The 23,656-nt window shown below is 38.4% G+C and overlaps 1 protein-coding gene across 1 annotated transcript; it reads right to left on the reverse strand.

The window, feature by feature from the left end:
* Positions 1–2,002: 2,002 nt before the first annotated feature.
* LOC139722173 (mesenchyme-specific cell surface glycoprotein-like) lies at positions 2,003–20,429 on the reverse strand. The gene is made up of 12 exons (XM_071633489.1): positions 20,234–20,429; positions 13,478–13,699; positions 11,978–12,248; positions 10,873–11,014; positions 10,257–10,377; positions 6,481–6,672; positions 6,036–6,080; positions 5,360–5,466; positions 4,374–4,538; positions 3,249–3,466; positions 2,747–2,871; positions 2,003–2,106 (listed from the first exon to the last, which is right to left on the reverse strand). Exons 1-12 carry the CDS (start codon positions 20,427–20,429, stop codon positions 2,003–2,005), a joined length of 1,908 nt encoding a protein of 635 aa, XP_071489590.1.
* Between the last annotated feature and the right edge of the window lie 3,227 nt (positions 20,430–23,656).

The following is a 23,656-nucleotide window of genomic DNA, read 5'->3' on the forward strand; positions in this document are numbered from 1 at the left end:
AGTTTGTTTTCCCCTTGATTACTGTGTTAGTGGAAAAAAGGTGAAACTGTGATATGAGGTGACTTAGATGAAAACATTAAACACAGACTGATTTTGTCACCACAAATGAGCCATTCACTCTCTAGCTGTATTTTCAAGGGTGAATATGTAGCAAATTTCCATGGCAATGTGGGCACGGGGACATTCACTTCAACAGTTATTCATTCTTGGATGAATTTGTTGGAACTCTGCAGTATAGTTCATGTCCATAGGTTTTGACATGTCCCATGTATGGCATATGATATGACAAGGTACTGTACAACCAGACATTTTCGCATGCATTTTAGTTTTGCAAATATCACAAAAGCCAAGATTCACGAAATTAAAATACATGCAAAAGTTCTTGTGTACACCATAATGCATGGGATGCCAGTGGCAATTTGCGTAAAAGGCCATAGGCTCCAATTCGTGAAAATTTCACGCCGTGAATATTTCTTGCTTTACAGTGTTGTAGAGTATGAGTGAAGAAGGATATCAGATATATGTGTGTACTATTCAATATACACATGTCATGATGTATGATCCAACTACAAATTTTTATCAGAAAGTGAGAGATATGACATTATGACATTAAAATGTGATTTATGAGCATTTATGCAAGTTGTCTCCTCTAGTGTATGTGTGTTGTGTTGTGATGTAATAAGAATGTTCACCAATGACAGATTGTAGGTGTCACAGTTGTGGTAGTATAGATAGATATGGCAGAAATAGTACGGTATATATTAGACACCAGTACATGTAGCAGTTTTTCTACAGTCGGCTCTGCATATGTTGGAGCTGGCTTTGTCATATTTTTGCTGGAGTCAAAGTAAATGTTGAACCAACTTAAAAGCTGGTACGACATAGTAAAAGTGGAACATTGCCCAAGTCAAACTTATACTTGAGCTCTGATAGATAAGAGTGATTCACAGTTAGCTGTTAACGCAATCCTGCTGAAGATACAAAAATATATCATCAGCCTAAGTTGAAGTAAATTCTCTAAAAAATATGAAAAAAAAAAGATGTATGAAGAACACAATTTGATTTTTACCTGTACAGAGAGCTTATTAATCCAAGGTGCAGTAGATTCCATGTATGCAGAGTCGACTGTATATGCATAATGACGTCGCAGTTAAAGTGAAGAGTGATATAAGTGGTAATGAACATGTTTCGCCCAATCACTGAATATTTTTTTCCAGATATTATTATCTCTCCCTCTCTCTCTCTCTCATTCTCACTGGGATGCTGTCTTCAGCCTTTAGCAGGACAATTCTAACACAGGTTTATGTTTGAGTCTACATTGTTTTATTTAAACATAAAACATATCTACGAATATAAAATATTGTGGAATACGCGGTATGATATGATTCAAAAGGTCAGATTTCATACAAGTGTGTAAATACCTATTCCTCTTTAAACATCTGCATCAGAAAATGCACATAAAACTTTTTGTAAACTACCCCTAAATGCAATAGCCACAGTCCAACTACAAAATACAGTGAAAATGACATCAATCATAAAGTAAATACCAGTATTTCCAGCTGTGCTGATGCACAGAGTATCACGATATTCACTCTATGTGAATCCATTTCCATGCATTCGTCCTTCAGCGCAATTAGCTCTATGTTACACATCAATATTTTGTTTGTGGTCAAGAATAATTTCATATATAGATTGGAAATATACATTCAAGAATATTGCACACAAGAACCCACCCCTCCCCCTCCACACCAGAAAGAAGAAGAAGAAGAAGAAGAAGAAGAAGAAGAAGAAGAAGAAGAAGAAGAAGAAGAAGAAGAAGAAGAAAAGAGAAAAAAAAGAAGAGGTTCCCCATTCTAGAGTAAAATGAGTTTCAGTTGTATCCATTTGCGTCAATTGTACAACCACCTGTGGCTACATCGGCGTTAAATGGTTTCTCGCTGAAAGACGGCAGTTTTGTTTTGTTTTTTGTTTTTTACGTGAGAGTGTTCTTGCATCAGTTTATTCACATGAAGCGAGTAGCAGCAGCCAGAAGCAGTGAAAGCAGAACGGCTGGCAGGGGAGACGGGCGGCTCGCTGCACCGCTTCTTGACATCGCCGCCTCCTTTTCTGTGGTGTGGAAGGAAGTGATAGGAGAAAAAAAAGGGGATTTAGTGTGACTTCTTTATCAAAACGTGAGCAGCTTTAATTCATTAGAATTAGTCAGGTAATTAATCCTTCATTCAGTCATTTATCCATCCATAATCCATCATGATTCCGTCTTTATACAAGATATTACAAATTAGAAAATACTCTCTTTTTTTTCTAATCCACATTACACGAAAATGTGCTACGGATGATGTACAAAGTTACAAATGCCTTGTAGTGCTAAAACTAAAGGACTGGTGCACAATAATCATAATGCTGTTTTAGCTAAAGTGCTTAGATTTAAGAACATGAATACCTGGTACTCTTTGGCACTGTTAATATTTCTTTCTTCACTGGGCTTGATAGAAATGCATAAAATATAGAATTAGTCACTTAAATTACCTATGAACTTATAAAAGGAGAGGGAAAACTAAACAAGAACAGAACCACGATCACGAGGTCTCTGGTTAAATTGCCCTCGTGGCTGTGGCGGTTGTGCCCCCGGGCAACGTACTTTCTCCTTATTGCCGAGTCCCATGGTTGCCTATTCATTGCCTCTTTAGCAGCTTATAAACTGTGATATAATTCAAATTTAGTCAAATATATCATTCAAAATACTTACTGAGTCTTGCAATCATGAGTTTCCTTGGCTCGTTGGTCACTCTGTACATTGTCACCGTACCACTCTTCTTCCCACCAACCATCAGGTAGGCATTCTTGTCGATCGTCTTAGCCGGTGGGATGAATCTAGGACAGAAGCAAATAGGAGATCATTTACCGGTTTAAGCATACTTTATTTTTCCAACGAGGACTTGTATATACAATATATATAAAATCATGATAACTGGTATCCAGCAACGAAATGTTTCATTACGTGGAATCCACTTTGCATGAATAAGTGCTATATCGGGCAATTCTTGGGTAAGCTCTTATAGTAAGCTGGAACAACATTTGTTATTCAAAATTGTAGACTTTTGAATGGATTGTCCGATTTTTGTCAAACTTCACTGATGTGTTCCACTAATATTGCCGCTTTCACTCAATCCATCATTGTAATATTTAGGTTTTATTCCCCTTCAAGAGAAGCACGATACTAGTACTGGATTGCCTTGATGACAACTCACTGCAGCGTGGCGGGATCCACGTCGCCAATCGTCTTGGCGTCCATCAGAATGCTGAACTCTGGCGTCGTGGGCGCATTGCGGTACACGGACTCGAAAGCGGGAGTGACGTTGTTGGCTCCGACGCTGAAGATGGCGATGACGCTGGGCCCATCGACACCGACGAAGACCAAATCGGTGCCGGCCACCTGACCGATGGCAAGGCTCTTGCATTCTGCACCCTGTGCAACATTGTGGAAAAAGGTTGTAACCAGTTATTGAGTATATTCTCTCACCCAATATGCTGAACTGTCGGTAAATTGCGTTATAGCGGCCACTGATGCCATTTTAGGGTTAAACAGAAAACATCCACACATAATCATCATCAATAACTTCAACAACGACAATTGCGTAATTTCCTAAGCACCTGTTGTTGGTGTTTTTTTTTGGTACAAGAAATATGTATAACTGTCGATAGTTATTGCTAATATTCATCAGACATGCTACGTGAATCTTACACAAATACATTCATACATGTGCTGCTTCTCTTTGGTTGTTATAGACAGGTTTGATTGTATAATTATGTATATATGTATATTTGTTTGTGTGCGTGTCTGTAGGGCCTACTAATGTCTGTTTACTAATTGCTAGAAGCATTATGCATTTTGTCGGCATATAATTTGAGTATACATTCCGTACTTTCGTGTTCCAAATAGCATGAGTACATAATAGTGATATGCTATTCGACCTGCTTTCTTCGGTCTCTTATTTTTCGCGACCTGTCAGCCAGCTTTGCCGTTGTAAAGCAACTTTTCTTCTTCTTCTTCTTCTTCTTCTTCTTATTATTATTATTATTATTATTATTATCATTATTGTTATTATCACTATCATTATTATTCTTATTATTATCATCATTATTCTTATTATTATCATCATTATTGTAATTATTATTATTATTGTTATTATTATCATTATTGTTATTATCATTATTATTATTATCATTATAATTATTATTATTATTATCATTATAATTATTATTATTATTATCATTATCATTATCATTATTATTATGATTGTTATCATTCGTCTAAATATAGAAGAGATGCATTGAACAGAAATCTATGAGAGGGAAAAGAAGCCGATTCGTACCAGTGACATGGAGGCCTTATCAGCCTGTGAGGCAGGCCCGTGGGACTGGGCGTCGGCAGTCTTGCTCTTGCTGTTGAACACGTCCGGGAAGGTCTCCTGTACGGCGGTGGCGATTATGTCGCCACTATCCCAGACAAATTCCAGATCGCTTGTTGTGCCGTTGAACTGAAGTCAAAAGATAATGTTTCGGGAAAATCGGGTTATCACGGATATGTCATGCCACGAGCTAGTAGCCTACGTATATCTACTGGGCTGTCGATCGTGCATTTAAACAGAGTGGTTAATTCGTTAACTTTTGAAAATATCGCATCGTAATAATCGGAGCAGTCAGGCGGACGAAACTCACACTTTGATGGTCTTGGTCACTAAGCAAAACTATTCCAAGATAAATGTTGCTTGGAGATTCCCTCGTGAGCAATTATTATGTAGTAAGTGGTGGTTACAGGATCTCGGTGTCCATTTCACTGTCGATCAGTGCGTGATCTATGGTACTGATCTTTAATATTGAATTGTGAATATACGCTACAGTGTAACCCTGATTATTATCTCCCATACATTATCTGCGTTCATAGGAATGTTTTATACCTCGCTCCGACGCTCCCTTGAATGGGAATCAACAGCTACAGTCAAATGCCGATTTTCGTGCACCATTTCATAGGTAGATATATATCTTTTTTGTTGTGCCTCGTATCATACGCTATATACTCTTGAGAAATTTCATAATTATACCTCATAAGTTGCTTCAGACCTGTTATTCATTTCGTGCCATGATACTAACAACAGAACATGGTTTAATCACATAGATCTACATATTTTGAATGTTATACATATATTATCATTATAGTACTTGATATATATCATACATAATCATACGCTATAAGATATATCATAATATATAATGTAATTGTAACATAATATGTATTTGACAAGATAAGCCAATAATTGAAAAATGATGGCGTTAGATTGGAATATGTATATCTTGTTACCTTGAAGAGGGAGATTCCTCTGGAACCAAAGAAGTGAAGACGGTTGATAGGTGACTGTGGGTTTGAGGGGTCTGACCTGCCGTCCACTTTGCTCACCATCAACTTGCCTAAGAGAAAAGAGAAATGATCACGAGCTGATGAATATTCCTCTGCGAAAATCGGTTGTTTCATAATTATCTATTCTTTATCATAGTCTTTAATTTTATCCCAAGCAAAGAGCATGGCATGAATACAGAACTAATGGACAATAAGACACAATGTACTACAGCACCACCCTATCAAACATGAGAGCTGCTGTGTTGTCGAAAGTCTTGTTGCAAAGGACATTATCATAGGGTTCTTCCTTCAGGGGTTTTTTTTAAGCAAAAACATACTTCTCTTTTTGAAGATTTGAGCTTCCGTTTACGGGAGACTTTTGAACAATGACATCGCTATACTTTATTCCATTTTCAAGAACAAATTGCTCATTTCATCTTGACTAAAGTAATTAGTTTAAAAGTGATTATGTACAACCTGAAAACTCCGTTTCTATATCTTACATCCGATTGTAATGAAACTTCTACCATTTTCTGTCTTTTTGCTTAGATACGTGATAGAAACGTAAAGCGGTTTGTGTTTCTACAGAATGCGGCAAACAATCACTCATTATGGTTTGCGGACTGCAAGGGAAACTTACCAAGTTTTGCTGGATCCTGAAGGTCAGCTTGGAGGGCGGCTGGCGCTGTGGTAGCAATGAAACAAATCATGAAATGATTTCATGATTATTAGTTCAGAAGAACGGACATATAAACTAGTAAGCATATAAATGCATTTGTTTTGCTTAAGTGTTTTTTTCCGTCATTGTCGTTGTTACCATTATAAGGAGTATCCCTTCCCCATATATTTCTTGGCATTTTTTTTTTGGGGGGGGGGGGGGCAGAACAGTCGTGTACAACTTCCCTATTGTGATAATGATATCATTTTTATTCATGAGGCTTTACTATTAATGGAATTTTACATTTTAGTAACTTTGATATTACGGAGCCATGGGACTCAGGAATATAACTCTGCTCAGAGGCGTGAAAAATTACACAATATATTTGTGGTAGCCTTGCTTGTTATGAGAATGTGAAGTTAATCACCGTTTTCGAGATTTGCTCCGCGGATAGCATCGGACCAGGTGCGTCCCTCGAACGAGTATCGAGTCATGGCTCCTTGGTCGGCTGTCAGTAGGTACGTGTCCAGCGTGTTCCAGCCGGTCTTGCGCTCAAACGGCTCGATGGCGGCGGCCTGCCGAAGGCTGGAGATGTCGTAGCGGCCGAATGACGGTCCAGCTGAAACGAATCGAGAAAAAAAAAATGTTGAGCTCGAGTATTTTCGTTCCACATTGATCTCTTTTCATGTACGCTGACTCATTAGAAATGATAGTACAAGTGTACTCCCGTTATAACGAACACGGTTATAACGATATTCCGGTTACAACGAAGTAAAAATTCAGGCCGCATTATTATCCGCTCTCTGTTTTTTATTGTTTATTTGTTCGGTTACAACGAATTATCCATATAGCGAAAGAAAACTGCTGTTTCCGAGGACTTCGTTATAACGAGAGTCCACTGTATTAGTAACAAGTATTGACAAGCCTCGATAAACGCCGACTATAGCTCATCACGCACGGTCATGTGAAAATGGTAAAGCTAATAGATGATAAGGGCGCAAAGAGGTATGAAGTTGACTTAAACTACAAACGCTTGTGGTACGATAAATGTCAGGCCCGTAGCCAGGGGGGGGGGGGGGGGGGGGGGTGCGTCGGGTGCGTACGCACCCCCCCAAATTCTGAAAGGTCCACTTTTTCATAATAACGGTTTTTAGCAATTCTCAAGATAACAATCCATATAAATATAAAGACACATTATATGCTACGTAAATGTGGAAGAGTACGTTTAACAATGTTAAAAATAATTGTACGAAACCCTTTTGTTGTATGAACCATCGGATCGTCCCCATGCACACAAACACAATGTTATGTATCAATTTGTGCGAGCTATTATTATATTGGCACTGCATGCCATGGCCCTTGGCGCGTGTGACCGGTGTTTTTTTTTTCCACTGGCCGCCCGAGTACATGCGATTCGTGGATGACATTGAGGTTGACACTTGCATTTTTTCACAGGAACAGAGGTAAGTGGATGAAAATCTAATAGCCTCAAGTTTACATATAAAAAGATATGATAAAAATTAAAGAAATTTCCTCGAAATTACTATAATCGAAAACCTGAGACATTTTATTCATACGTCTCACAAAGATATAGTACATGTACATATAAGTACATGTTGGCATGATAATGCCTGGGGATATATTATTATGTCAACTATTTTCCATTATGAATGCATGCTCCAATCAAATTGTGAAAAGGTGGTCATGAATTAGCATTTCTTACGAACGATCAGGAGAGACAAAACAAAATGAAAGGCCTGTCTTACTCCAGTTCTCTATTAGTTATACATTTTCTCATGTTGTGACAGTTCGATTGGTTCTCATTTTGAAGTGAGCCAAAACCTAAGAACATTCTCACTTATAATATCCAAAGAGTATTATGCAGGCACGCAAACTCAATTTAGTTGTATTTCATTCAAATGTAATGGGTAAGAGGGGATGAGAGAGAATGCTGAGCTATGAAGTAAAATGGTAAAGTAAAAAGTTTGTCAGATAGTATTACAAAAGCCTGAATATTGCAAGAGCTCCGGAGCAAAAACAGCTAGGGAAAAACCCTATGTATGATAACATTGTGAGAGCGTTAGACTGCATTGTGACGCGTCGTTATTTAATTCACATTCTTTATTCATATTTTTCATAAAAAACACAGGTAATGAGCCGGATTGGGTTAAAATTCTCACTTACAGCTTTGTAGAAGTCTGAGTCAACAGTATCACACAGTACTTCAAGACGTATTAGTACAAAACGATTTCTTGAGCCTGCACCGTTTCAGGCTCTGTTCTGGATACGGCGGTAGAAACTCATTCTTTTTTGTTGTTTATTTTATCATTATTTACTAATCTCTTTTCTAACTTACAGGTAGCGGATTTCTTTGCAGGCCAAATTCGGAAATGTACTGTTGATTATTACTTATACATTTTCTCATGTTGTGACAGTTCTATTGGTTCTCATTTTAAAGTGAGCCAAAACCTAAAAACATTCTCACTTATAATTTCCAAAGAGTATTATGCAGGCACGCAAACTCATTTTAGTTGTATTTCATTTAAATGTAATGGGTAAGAGGGTATGAGAGAGAATGGAAAGTGCTGAGCTATGAAGTAAAATGGTAAAGTGAAAAGTTTGTCAGATAGTATTACAAAAGAAACTCATTCTTTTTTGTTTGTTTATTTTATCATTATTTACTTATCTCTCTTCTAACTTAAAGGTAGTGGATCTCTTTGCAGCCCAAATTCGAAAATGCCTAGAGACAGCTAGTAACCAAATATGCTACTATAATTTAATAAATAAGAAATAACCATTCCAGTATGTATCTTAGTGTGCACAGTAAGACAGATCAAATCAAATAGGAAAACATCTGAGCACTAAGCCTGAGGTCTGAATTTGCACTCAACTTCTTCCAATGGCTAACGGATGTTTAATTTTTGAATTTCACTGACCTCCAAATTTCACAAAGAAAACCTTCTTAGCATGATGGTTAATATGACATTTGACTGATATTGGAGATGTTTGTGAATCGGATCTACTACCTTTAATATTATTAAATCTAAAATGATTATTTGAAAGTTCGGAAATGCTGGAAATATCCTACCACAAGGAGGCAAAATATAAATGGTTCACATTTACAATTCATTTTGTTTTAAAAATTTTCTTATTTATTTTCGTTTTTGACAAAGTCGCATACCAACGGCTGATATACTGTATAGTAAAGTGAATGTTTCATCTTCCAAACAGCATCCAATGGGATGGAAAACTCCAACTGAAAGGTGGACACCGTGACCATACTCGCTAAAGAAAACGCGTAATAGGGGTCGTTTTTTCTCACGGATTAGATGGAAAGTGTGATGTACGAGCGTATATAATCAAAGGGTATCAAAAAGGCCGAAATTTGGGAAAGTGGTATATTGTTCAGTCATGATGAAGTACTTCTTTAGGGTGCAGGAAACATTTAAGGAATACTTGTTTTTAAGGCCCGAAAAAGTCATATGATCATTACTCGTTTAGGGGCCATTTTGAAAGTCCATGTATGAGCATGGTGTCCACCTTTTAATTGTCGCTACCCCTCCCGGGACAGTATCAAAGGACCGTTTTGTTAATTAACGCAATCCCCCCTTCCTTTAAAAATCCTGGCTTCAGGCCTGCTAACGCGGGTATACAATAGAAAAAATAAAAGTTAAGACAACACCAGGAAAATCACTAGTCTCAATTTTGCGGCGCGCTACGCGCGCAGAGTCTAGAACACAATTAAACTTTGCAACTTCAAAGGCAAAATGAGTTTTTACTATTTCCTAGATGAAATACCGTAACGCGATTGCATGCAACAGACAAAAATACAAATTTCCTCGAGACTTTAAAACGTCATTAAAACAGTCAAAATTCACAATTTGCGGCGCGCTTCGCGCGCAAATTCTTATACAACTTTTGTAGTTCGGTCGTCCAAAGAATATATATATATATGTATATATATATATATATATATATATATATATATATATATATATAATTGTGTGTGTGTGTGTGTGTGTGTGTGTGTATGTGTGTGTGTGTGTGTGTGTGTGTGTGTCATCATTGGTATTGGTACCGAAGGTCCATTTTTTTAGTGACCGCACCCCCCCTTGAAAAATCCTGGCTACGGGCCTGAATGTTCAATAGTTTCAATCGGCTATGTTCAATGTAAGCTATCGACAGAGTGACCTAAAGACTTACGTTGTGGAGCGTTAGTGGCGTCCAGATTGAGCTGAAACCATTCCTTAGTACGGAGAGAGTTGAATGCAGACACGGTCTCATTGCCATACTCCAGGTTGATCTGGACTATAGCGTTATTTTCCTGAACAAGAAAGATAAGAAAGGGGGAAATTCAAGAATTTGCTGTAACTACGCGGGAGTCTTAGTTTTCTCTCTGAATCTTACTGCATCATCTGCATCAACACTTGATTAAGATATTCATAAGCATCCGAACTGAATTTCCAACAAAATGAACGTTAAAGTCTTGCGATAGAAATGGTTGTTACGGTATATTTTAACTGAATATTATGATACCTGTTATCATTTCTTTCTTTAGGGGGAGTCGTTCGATGGCGTTGTTAGCACTATTACTGTGTAATTAAGTTTTGGTTCTTTTGTATGTTTCTGTGATAACTGTATTTAAAGAAATGATGACAGCTTGACTAAAATGTGCATCGAATCGACCTTTTCCTTCTTGTGGTCCAGTTTTTCCAAATGATTAGCATTCACACAGTTCGCTCAAATCAATAAAAATGCAATGGTGAAGTCACTATCACATAATTATTACCATGGCAAGAATTTCGAATTCGCATCTTACCCTCAAGCTGACGTAGGCGCTGTTGTACGTGGGGTCTCCTGTCACATAGTAGGGCTCCACTCCCTGGGAGAAAGTTGGCGTGCTGCTATCAAGTGAACCGTCATAGGGTGTTCGGACGAAGGACAGGTACGGGGCGAACTTTCTGCAAATTATGAACATACGAAGACCAATCGTTGGCTTTAGTAAGATGGCGTCATATTCTCTAAACGTAGAATTGGAAATTTATCTTTCTATAGTTAGTAACGTTAATGTTAACATAATTAGAAAACAATGTAAACCATTCTGGTTTAATCTGAGCATGTTCAGCCTGTGACAGTCCCCTTTGTATCTTAGTGTGATCAAAGTACGAAAGAATATTTGATTTCAAAACAAATGCGCCACTAGGGATACTTTGTCGTGTAACACAAAGTTGTGTTGAAACGAACACTGCGTAATAAAAACAGTGAATTTGGTCAAGTTTTGATCATCATTCAGTATAATCGAACCGAGGAGTTACGCGGAACTAAGAGATAAGAGCCATTTGAGAACATCGGCGAGGAATGAAACGTAGTGTTGCGGTCATGAAAATAAGCGTAACGTAAATAAGTGTTTTCATCGTGACGTCAGAGTTCTGTTCCCCATTGCCCGATAGACTAACTCTACCGCCGATTCCTCTAACACACATACACACGCACACTCACGCACACTCACACCTTTCTTTCTCTCTTTCGTGTGGAAATGATTTTCGCCGACGTCTTTCGTGGAAACTCACGCAAAAACGATTTATCCCTTACAAGGGTAATACATCACCTGCTTCAGTCACGTTACCCACATTTTTTTTTTCCGACACCATCACACGACATTATTGATGATTCGTCGAGATTAAAATTGCTACAAATCTGTCATTGAACGTAGATACGAACTTCCACCCATCTTTTTTTCCCTTCCTGTCACTTCATTTATTCCAAACGAGTCTTTCTGTGGAATGAATTTTACTCGGGCTGTTGGACACCTTCTCACTCCTTTGGTTCTTACAATATGGTGTTTCAAAAAAAACCCTAAAATTTAGACCATTTGAAAAAAAAAAATCGTTGTAATTGTTAAACAATATCAGGCTCTGACTTACGGATCATTGAATCGTGTGAAGTCAATGGTGCTGATCGTCATTCTGAATGGAGCAGCCGTACCACAGTTTTGGGGTACACCGGGACCCGCTGGTGGGCCATTTGGCGGTAACTGCTGGTTGCCGGAGTTGGGGTACAAACGAACAATGGAGACTGTTCCTTCAGGGTTGGTGAAAGTTCCGGCAGAGGCGTCACCTGCAGCTGTACCCTTGTTGGCGACGACGATGGTCGAGCAGTCATGGAAGAAGCGGAGGTGGACCGGATCACTTCCGACTGCAAAGGACGTAGTTTTATCAAGAAGTTGAACGAACAGAATGTAACACAATTAACACAACAAATAGGAAAGCACAACTTGCTCGTAATCTGTGGTATCTTTTCTTATTATAGTATATAACGTATGATGACAGCGATGCGTTCCAAGTTGTATGTGTCAGAGATTCATTATTGGTGATCATCGTCATCATTAGCATACATTCGACTGGCATTTTTCCTGTAATCACTTCCACTGTCATCAAGATTTATTTCAACATTAATTATCAATATCTATTTCATATTAACATCCTCACCATAAAGATGTCATATCTCTACAGACATACGCTATCCATTCACCTCCTGCTATCAGCATGATACCAAGTGACGGATATCCTGTATAGGCTTTCCTTCATTTGTGACCCGCTACAACAAAATGATCCTAAAGTCGGGCGAGGTCGATTATTTGAAAATTGCATGATATAATTCCCTAATCTTTCTGCTTTAAATTGCACATTTTATAAAAATAATCGGCTGCGGAGATATCGACGTTTAAAAGAGAGCATGTCGGGACGTCTGGAAAATCACTGTTTCGAGAAAATCGCCCTAAAAGTCTTCCTTTCGACGCAATCGCGATCAAGGGACACGCAAGTCAGTTTTCACCTCTGGACAATAAAAGGTAAGCCCTAGCAACCCCCGAAGAGTTCATTCAAGCACATCAGCGTCGGCGGTCTCGTCACCAACCAATCAGTGACCAGGATGTGAGAAGCGGCTGAGCATAGCGCACCCCGCCCACACGCACCAGTCGACTGGGCAGTGTGCGAGCTTCACGCTTCGGTTAGCAGCAAGCAGCAAACTGACCAATGAGATCACTCTGGTCGTTGTTCGGGGCGGAACCTATCTGTGGCGCTCAATCCAAATTTTCGAACCAGTTTCTGCTTCGTTGAAACGCCAAAAAGCATGGCTCAGAAAAACGCTATTTTTTGGTCTTTCCTTTGATCATTTTGCTTCAAAATTTCGACAGAATATGATAGAAAACATGTTAGACTTCAATGATATGTCAAAATCAGAAAATCGTAAGTTTTGACCAATTTTAATGCTCTGACTTCAAACTCGATTTTCACGGCTTCGACCGTGCGCGACTTTAGGACCTTTTTGTTGTAGCGGGTCACATTTATTGAAGTGAAAATACATAGTTTCCTTTGTTTTTATTTCCCCTCCTCTTCTTAATCTTTATAATCTATTTTTCTCACCTTGTGCTGAGCACAGCATGTTCCATTTCTTGGAGACCCGCCTATAACTGTCGTATATCGTCAGGGTTCCCGGATCAGTGATTGACGCACCGCGGGTCAGCCAGGCCACAAAGTATCCGCAGTGGGCAATGTTCGTGACTGCCCCACCTGTAGACTTGACCTTAGCCACGATGTCTGGACGCCGGAAGCGCGCGAAGTCGACAACCTGGACATGCTTGTCACCTGGGGAGATGATAAATGGGAAATGTGAATCTACTTTCCAAATTATCGTACTTCTTATATGGGAATGAGCATGTCTATCTCACTGCATCGCCAGTCTTTTTATACAAACAACCCCGCTCTTCAACCAGGGAGGTGTCTCTTCCCACCTCCCTGCTTTAACCCATTCTGTGTGAGAGACTATGGACAGTGTGTATACACAACTCTCTGCAATGGGTGTTTTGTGTCAATCTTTTCTCAAAGAGAACAAAAGGTTAGTCACTTTGTGCACTGACAAATATGCAGTGTTATATTGTTTCATGATATATGATTTGCAATTTCATAGAGGCTACTTTTATCAGTGTAGAATAACATCTGAATGACTGAAAGGCAACAGCAACAAAAGCAATCTATCCCACTTAGAACCATTGGAAATCAGAAACACATGTACAAGTAGGCCTATCATTAATGTTATTGTGCATATCAATTGCAATTTTTACGACTATGATGAATGAGTTATGACAGCAAGTTAACTTAGCAACCCCTTTGCTATTTTACAAACGCAAGGGAACAACACACTATACAGAGGAAAGGGGCCTTGCTTAAGAAGTATTTTTCTTGTATTGCAAATAATGATAATACATAGAGCGTGATCAGAGGGGTGTTTCATCAATTTAGTCAGCGCTGACAAGTTGTCAGTCTGACAATTTCAGTAAAATCCTTGGCTTTGATTGGCTGAGAAGCTTTGGTCACTGACTGCTACTATGGTAATTGTCAGAGACTGACAACTTGTCAGCGCTGACAACTTTGATGAACAGTGCCCTGGTGTCTTCGCTGACCTCCCACTGCCTGCCTCATCTGCTATCCTTTTTTTTCTCTTTTTTTTTCCATTCGGCACAGATATTTTAAACTGACTGTCAGTGATTGAAAATTATTTTGTGCTCTTGAACTCTCTTGTCGAATGAACTTCCTGAAGACGTCGGATTTTGAAAACTTTTGTATTGTACGGTATTGTATTGTATTGTATTGTATTGTATTGTATTGTATTGTATTGTATTGTTTTGTTGCTTTTTTTTTGGGGGGGGGATATTTAGTCACGTTACTGCCAAGTTAATGGAGCATTAACCAACAGCTTAAGAAAACCTGGGCAAGTTTCAGCTTGGTGCATGTCACGCTAAGTTCACAGTGTTTCCAAAACGTTAAATGTAACTCACTGAACACGAAAATGATACATAAACAACTCTCAGATCTCTCTTCATTCCTCAACTTCGTGAACGAGTTGAGATATGATGTCAGGTTCAATACAGTGTTTTACTACTCCTACAGCAATGTAATAGCCTTTGGAAGATTCATATCTAGCTGACGGCTGACATGGGTTCAGAGATGGGTCATGTCTACTAGCTGCCTGGCAGCACTATATGGCTTTAAGACATTACATGTACCATGATTACTGGCATTAATCCTTCTCTATGGAGACCTTACTAGTCTCTAAGCATAACAGCACCAACTGGGTATATCATTCACGGCTACTTTTATTTTGCCCGCAGTATACAGTACACTCCGTGAAGTCAGCAGGGCGTTTCTTGCTGATTCGGGGGCACATCCTCTTACGTCATTGCCTTGCAGGGCGGCTTTTGATAACAGGAATCCGGTGATGAGTCTCATTAATCGATGTCGGCAGGCCGAGGTTTATTTTCAGGTCTTCATGAGATGTTTCCTCACTCCGTTTCCCAACTTAATAACTATCCGTGACTAGTTTCAAATGACTGGATAGATAATTTGATACCGAATTCCTCTTGACCGCGTGCAGTGTATAGATTTGACCTTTAAGAAAGGGGGGGGGGGGGGTGTTGTGCGATGTAAATTTCAAGGCTGCTTTCTTTCTTTGACTGGCTTCACTAAAGTTCAATGCTGAAGTCTTATGGAAATGAAGACGAGATGAGCACTTTTGGCAACTTTTTTCCTTCTCTTTTGGATGAAATTCACAAAGAATAATCGGATAGGTACATTTTGGCTTAAGAAATATGAAATATGGAGTGACCCCATTTCTTATGAGCAGTTCAAATAAGTCGCCCCTATATACAGCTAGAATAAGGGTATCTTATGATAATGTGCTACTCTGCATTCTATTTGTAATTATTTTGCAATACTGACGGCATTCTCTTAACACAAAAGTGCTATTTTTGTATTTGTACATTTGTCCCACTGATATTTTGTTCAATTTTAAAGCTCTTGAATTCAGTGTTTCATGATTTAAGATGGTGCAGTTATTACAAGAGGATTCACACAAAGTTGACATAAATGAAATACAGACGGGGCGAGAGAGGTCGTGCTCCGAATCACCAAAACATGATGAGTAACAATCTACATTGGTTTGGAGAGAAAACGACAAAGCGTTTAGACAATTATAATTAAAGTAACTTATTGTGGAGGACAAACGTGAAATGACATACGTATTAAGTTTGTCTTGAATATATAGCGTAAATGAAAACCAATCGAACCTAAAGTGACAAAACGGTAGAAGTTTTATTGTTAAAATCGCGCAAAGAAAAGAAACATAAGAAAGTTTTTTTTTTTCTCTCTTGAAACACTGACTTTGGTCACAATCAAAATAAGAATATAGGCCTACCAGGTTTGGGTGTCGTCGTCTTGTATTAGAAGTCTTAAGCTGAATTTCACATAAACCTGGACAACTTTTTTTTTTGGATAAAAGGAGACTAAATCAGCAAGTGTGTGACGATATGTTATCCTTATACGCAACGTAATTTGACTTGATTAAACCATGTGAAACTTTAAAAACATCGTCGTCTTATATATACCTTTCTTATTTTATGTGAGAGTTTAAAGAAACTCTAACATTGCTTCGTTTACTTTTCTTTTACAAAATGGGAGCATAATTATGTATTCATAATATGCATAATTGCAGATATTGATATTTCATTTAGTAACAAATTTATTATTCATTTATTCATTTATTTGTTTATTTATTCATTTGCTTATTTATTCATCTTTTTTAACTGCACACAGTAACAGATGTCGTCTCCAAGCTCCTTATTGAAAAGTGATATCTAATCTAATACTGGAAGATAGTACCAGCCTCACGTATTAGCGAAAGGGATCTAGTTGCCAAATCATCTGACAACCACCAGCACGATCTCTTCTATTTCTGGAAGGCATTATTTGTTAGAATGCGACAACAATCACTAAAATTCGGCGTATTCAAAGTTCTTGCGAATGACTATGACGTCGTTTGACTTGTTCATGATGGGAATAATGCCATTATATTATAGGAGTGCAAAATGCGACCATTATTAAAGGTATAATCCACGTTTCCTGGGGAGGAAAATGCATGTTATCACCAAACAAACCCCGACGGATATTGATCTTAATCACCTGTAACAAAGTTTTGCTCTTTCTCTCAAGCCCAGAACGGAGAGGGATCAGACAGCTCCCTGTGCGGAGGGAGATGTTTTGATATTGCCATAGAATCTTGATTAGTGAGCACTTCCTTGCGGGGCATCCAATAAAGAACTCAAAGTTTTGAGTTTGACATTTCGTGTTCAAAACAAATTCTCTCTTTTTGTTGAGCACTATCTAAATTAATAAACAAAACGTTTATTTCCGGGTTCCTTTCATCTGCGATATTCTGTAAGCCTACAATGGGCAAAGTCTGCATATAATCATTATAGAATGTCGTTTCCTGTTGGACAGGACGCAAAAAGCGACGGATACGCGACGATTTAGCATTCAAATGTTCACGCGCAGGCAATGCCTTCACATACGAGTCATGAACTTGTGGTTAATTTCATTGATGTACCTAATTTCCAAAAATAGTTTCAATACTTGCCACGACTAAAAAAAAAGAGGTTTAAATCAGGTGAATGGGTGGCCTTGTAGGGAGAAATAACCCTATTTTCAGAAACACAGACTGAATTAGGACTGTTTGATTACTCATTTTGGCGACATCGTATAAGCTTGTCGATTGACTGCTGTCACGAAAATAGGACATGAAATTCGAAGCTTGAATTGACTGACATAAAAAGATTTACTTGCGGTGAGTTGATAAATGAGGATATCATGGAAGTGTTTTCATTTTACCAAACACCATGATATTGACTATCTTTGAACTAAATTTTGACACGATGTATAGGCCTAAAAGGCTTGGTGAAATTTGACACATTATCATCTTTGAAAAAGGCGACATTAACAGTTTACTGAGGAGCAGTTCTAGTTTAGGATTTAAGGATAAAATCTAAAGCACGTTGTTCTATATACTGGTGTATTTTTATTCTGGATTGACCTTTACATGAGCTGGGGAAGGGGAAGGGGAAGGGAAGAGTTGGAGAGGGGTAGACAGCGGTCTAGGACGAGAGAGCCGAGTACGGGAAATGACACATCGCAGCGTGTAGCAGACTAAGGATGCCGAAACGACGCACAGGGACTAGACACAAAGAAATCAAAACCTCGAGATGGGTTACGCCAACAGAGACAGAAATCAAAACCGAGAGAAAGAAGAAGAAGAAGAAGAAGAAGAAGAAGAAGAAGAAGAAGAAGAAGAAGAAGAAGAAGGAGAAGGAGAAGGAGAAGAAGAAGAAGAAGATAAGAAGAAGAAATATTAGTGGAAGAAGAAGAAAAAAAAAGAAAAAGGAATATTAGTAGTAGAAGAAGAAAAGAAGAAATATTAGTTGAAGAAGAGACAGACAGAAGAAAGTGTGTGTGAGAGAGAGAGAAAGAAAGAAAGAGAGAGAAAGAGAGAAAGAGGGAGATCAAGAGAATAGTCATATCGTATCTCTCTGATGAAACACTCATGTGGTGACAAGGGGTAACATTGCACTCCTGAAAGAAGAGTTTTCAAGAAGAAAGAAATGCGAAAACTTAATGGCATTACTAATGAGTTCAACAAAAATGAATATTATATAACTACAGAAAGAGAATGTTTTATACAAAAGGAATGCATATATTTTTATTAGCATGATATGTTTGGTACATCTATATTTTTGATCAAAATGAGAAGAAAAAACAGCAACATGGAACAAAAGGTGTGATGATTAGCCTACAAGGGTGAGGTAACCAAAGAGACTAGCACAGCATCTAATGTATGCCTATTATTTTTTAACTATTATGTTTCCAATATACCTTATATACTTTCGTGCTTTTTTTCTTAAATGATGAAACAAAACAAACCTGCTGATTGAGAAATTTTAAGAAATTGACAACGTTAATACACTATTTAGGAACAATCATTATTGATGCTGAGATGTTTGAAATAAGAACAATCAGAGTCAGTTTCGTTGAAATGTTTCCATACAATTGATTAATGTGCTGTGGTCTATTGTGTTTAGATCACAGACGATAAGAGCCAACAGAACACGTGTACTGCGTTCCCCCCCTCCCCCCACCCCAGCATGATACACTTCACTGTCACGGGTACATGTTGCACGTGAATGAAACCGCGAACATCTCACCACGTTAAAAGTCAGTTTCATGAAAAGTTTCCATAAAATCACTTAAATTTCCTACAGCTAACAAACCCAATTTTAGATGCGAGCATGCAATTTCCTACAGCTAACAAACCCAATTTTAGATGCGAGCAGCAGTGGCGTTTATAAAACAGCTTAACAGCTGGAAATAACATTTATCTAGTCTGCTTCAGAAATGTAATGCATATATCTCGAAAATATTTATTAGATTATCGATACAGATATATAGGAGATTAAAACACTACAAGAGGCCTTTTTCATCCTCTGTCATTCCATAGTTATAATATTACATTCACCGTTACTCATCGAAGAATTCAGGCCACAAAAAGCACTGTATCATATATTCCATTGATAAAATCTTAATGAATTGGGGTTGTTTGCAGCCAATGTGCTACCTTTAATTGTGCCCTCGTAGAGAGACGAAAGCACAGCCTTCCCCACGCCCGGATAGACTTAATTTAGCCAGCCAGCTGCTAACAATTTCCCATTCCAAAATTAGCCCCCCGAATTGGCACGCGGACCAACTTCAACAAAAAAAGAAAAATGTTATATGCTAGCCCGGTCAAATTTTTCATCTGGCAAGAGTAGATGTAAAACCATCCAAAAATTAGCAGCAATAATTGGGCTATTACTAATCAATATACTCTATTAACACGAGATGAATGTCTTGGCATCGTCGCATATCGCACTGTATTTATTATCATCAATTCTTCAAATATTCAGTACTGATAATATACACGTTTTTTCCTCCTTATTCTCATATTTTCAATCTGTACATCTCCATTGCTATTGTTAGTAACCATTCCACTTCTGAACGGTTCCAGAAGTTCCAGCTTCATCCTGAGCTGCGTGTATGTATATCTTGTTTAAATGTATATGTAGGTTCAAATCCCAGTCCTGATACTTGCGATGCACTTAGCACCATATTGCATTTCTTTTCTGGCAACCAATCCTCTTTCTCCTTTCTTTACTTTCGATGCCAGCTTCCTCGACGAGAAATACCCTGGATATTGGTAGCCAGAGGCACCACAGTTTGATCAATATACCTTCTTGGTTTGAACACTTGAGAGTGACTTACCTGCAACGTATGCGTAGGAGGTAACTGGGTCGTAGACCACGCTGTTCACTGCTCCTCCATCATAGACGTGAGTTGGTTCTGCTGCGTTGATATAGTCCGCAGGAACGTACTGGGTGGAGAGTTTCTGGAGAGTCCAAACGGCGAAGGCACCGTGGATTGACAACAAGAAAACGGGTAAGATTCGCAGAAGTCCCATGGTTGGGGTGTACAAAGGGGCAAGAGTCCTTCAAGGAGAGATGGATGTACCTCACAAGCGGACTCCTTTGTGAGATGATGAAGTTGAAGAAGAGGCTCGCTAGAGAACGTGGATCAACCAAGGACGTCCACAAATGAAGAGGGTGTTTCTAGAGGGATCGATGAAGGCGGAGCGAAACTTCCCAAAAGACTCACGAGCATGCGCGGATGCTAGAATTAGTAAGAGCGCTCTGACGTATAGATCTCGTGTTATACCTTTACAAAGCTCACGCCAAGATGACTAAAGGCAGTACAGAACACAGCCAGCCAACCAATTCTGACTGCTTTGACATCAAGCGAGTTAATTGTGAAATAGGGCTTAATAATTCGGCTCTCTCCCTTGCCTTGAGCGGATGTGTGAAATAGAGTTGATTACCACAACACTGGTCAGTAAGGGGAATCGCTCATAATCACCCTCTGTGACGTAAAATGTGTTTCCTTATCTAAACACTAGTAACACTCTCTCTTAAAGTTTTCTTTCCTTAAAAGTAGAATTCTTATTTTCAGGACTAGCAATCATATTTGCTGGGTTCAAATAGCAACGACATTATTATCTTATCAATGATGCTTTAAGACCCTTAAGTTCTTTTTTGTCGTGCAAATTTTTCTCCCAGGACATTAAACCATGGTAAATGCAAGAAGTCGGTAAGAAAAATAAAAGATTTTTGTTCGGTTTATTTATTTTTCAGAATCTCCTTCTTCAGAATGAAAGAAAAGAGGGGTAACAACAACAGAGGCAGAATTAAGTCATCTCTATAAGATTTTATGTAAAGACGATTAAAAAAGTGCGTAGATCCCAAAATTGTCTACATTTCAGGACAAAAAGCCTTTTTGCAGTTCCACTTTGCGCATGGGCAGAATAAAGTAAAAATAAATGTTCTTGTTAAAACTGAGATGAACTGACATTAAGAACAACTGTGTTGATCAAAATGCTAATTCTATTACATATTCTCTGTTATCGTATATGCTTCTCCTCAAATAATAGATTGGAGTTTATGTTCAGTTTCATGTGTAGTTCATAGTGTGTCGTATATACTACATTAACAAATGGTTCAAAATTCCCCGAGAGTGAACGGAAGGGATATACTGATGGTAATGAATCCTACTGATGAATAATTGTGTTCTGATTTCGTCAATTTATGATTTTTATGTAATATTCCGTTCCTAAGTTATCCAAGGAATTGTGTACACCTTGTTACAGCACGATCCACGCTTTTGTTCGTTCCTTATACTTTGCTTTTGAATAATAAGGTCCGTTAGAAAGAAAACAATGCGTATTCGTAAACCTTATTGCAGTAAGACGTGCAATTCTAATGTAGGGAAGCTGCCTGCTCTTCGGATTAGATCGGGTTACTACACAGACGCAATTCGTCATGTTCGTTCTGGCCAAAATGCGTATGGCGTCCAGATAATCGACTGTAATCTCAGTTAGTGCTGGTTGCGGTAAGCATGAGTGTGACACATACAGTTTGTGGATGCACACTGACAGTGGTTGCCTGCCTTTGCCTTCTCCAATACTATAGAATACGTAGATACATGCATCGCCAACTTATTACGACGCAAGATAAAAACAAACAAACAAACAAACTTATTACGATGCATGACTTGACGGTGATTCACAGAATTGACGAGATGTTGAATCAGGGCCTAGAGTTTGTGGTCTGTTCAGCACATAAGCATAGAGCACATCGAATACAAGTTTAATGTCAAACAGACTGACTGTTGATTTCCCAGGAACTTTTTATATGAAAATTTCAGCCCCAGCTACGATCTAAATCGCAGGCGTCGAAATCCTGGGAGGTTCCATAGCTATCCTGCGAAAAAGGAGACCTGCCAATATTTATCGTATGATCCTTTAATCACGTCACACTGTCTCATTAGAGATTTGAGAGGTATGATTACGACACTGACAGTAGCATGGTCCGTTTCCGCACAACATTAGGCGTGTGATGAATATGAATGTCGATAGCTTTCTACTATATGTATTGAGCTTGGCTCTGTTTGTTATGATGTGAAACCAGTCTTGTGTAGTGTTATTAATTTTGTTAAAGGTTGATTTTGCGTTATTGTTAAAACACTCTTAACAAGTATGAATCCAAATTATTATGATAAGTTCTTTTGTGTTGCTATCTATGACAGCGCCAAAATCTATCTTAATTAAAGGTTTCATTGAAGCTTAACTAAAGTAGGAACAAAAAGTGTATGCAAAGCAAATTCAAACTGTATGGTTGAAAGGAGTACTGTAAATGAACAACTCATTAATGACACTAATTATTGAGCAAGCTAAATCTGGTAGATCATGTTGATTGCTTTACTTTTTCTTTATTGATATGTTTACTCGTAAAGAAGAAGTTGTATATCTTTCATGCCTTACCATAAAAGTTTCGAGTGCTAATTTTTACGTACCGAACCGCAATTGGTTACGTATTCAATTTCATAAAGCTACAACATTGTTGATGACGACCATGCCCAAGACTTGTCCAACACAGCAACAAGCAAAACACGGAAACTTCATTCCGAAAACTTATTCATTTGATAATGGGCCTGATGATGGTGATTAAAAAGGATAGATTCTTGGCCCATGGTAAAATAATTTGTGAATTTGAATAGATTCGTAAGGTTTCTTAGTAATGATAGAGAGCGTTATTTTCGGCACTATGAATAGGTGACGATGCAGAGTCATCGAATACTAGTACATTGATGAGAACTCGTGTGATTATTACTGTCACCGCCCGTACATAACTTGCTTCCAAACACAGTAATTGAAGCAATACGCATTATGATTAAGCACAACACTGTCCACTGGTCATACACGCATATCTTTTATAGTGTATTGTGTTGCAAAAAGTCTGATACGCAGAAGAAATTCAGAACCTATTTTTCGCCTACGGGCTATGCTTGGGGATCATTGGCCGGATCAGGGGTAATCACACTTTTCCTCTTCGGTATTAGGTTCTTTGTCCCCTTCCCATGTCGAGTTCACAGCGGATGTTGACACATGTGTAAGCAAGCGCCCATTTACTTCTGGCATTGTAGTTAAGCCTGAACATTTTTTCTGTTAAGTTGGTGAAACAGAGAGACATGTTTTGTATGTGTATTATATATGCGTGTGTGTTTGTCTAATACTAGTATATAAGAGTCTACAATTCCACTTCTACAAATTAATTCGTTTTGACTAAAGTAAGATTG

The sequence above is a fragment of the Diadema antillarum genome, unplaced genomic scaffold (assembly GCF_040938485.1).
Source record: "Diadema antillarum isolate AM-2024a unplaced genomic scaffold, OU_Dant_1.0 scf00000159, whole genome shotgun sequence".
Lineage (NCBI taxonomy): Eukaryota > Metazoa > Echinodermata > Echinoidea > Diadematoida > Diadematidae > Diadema > Diadema antillarum.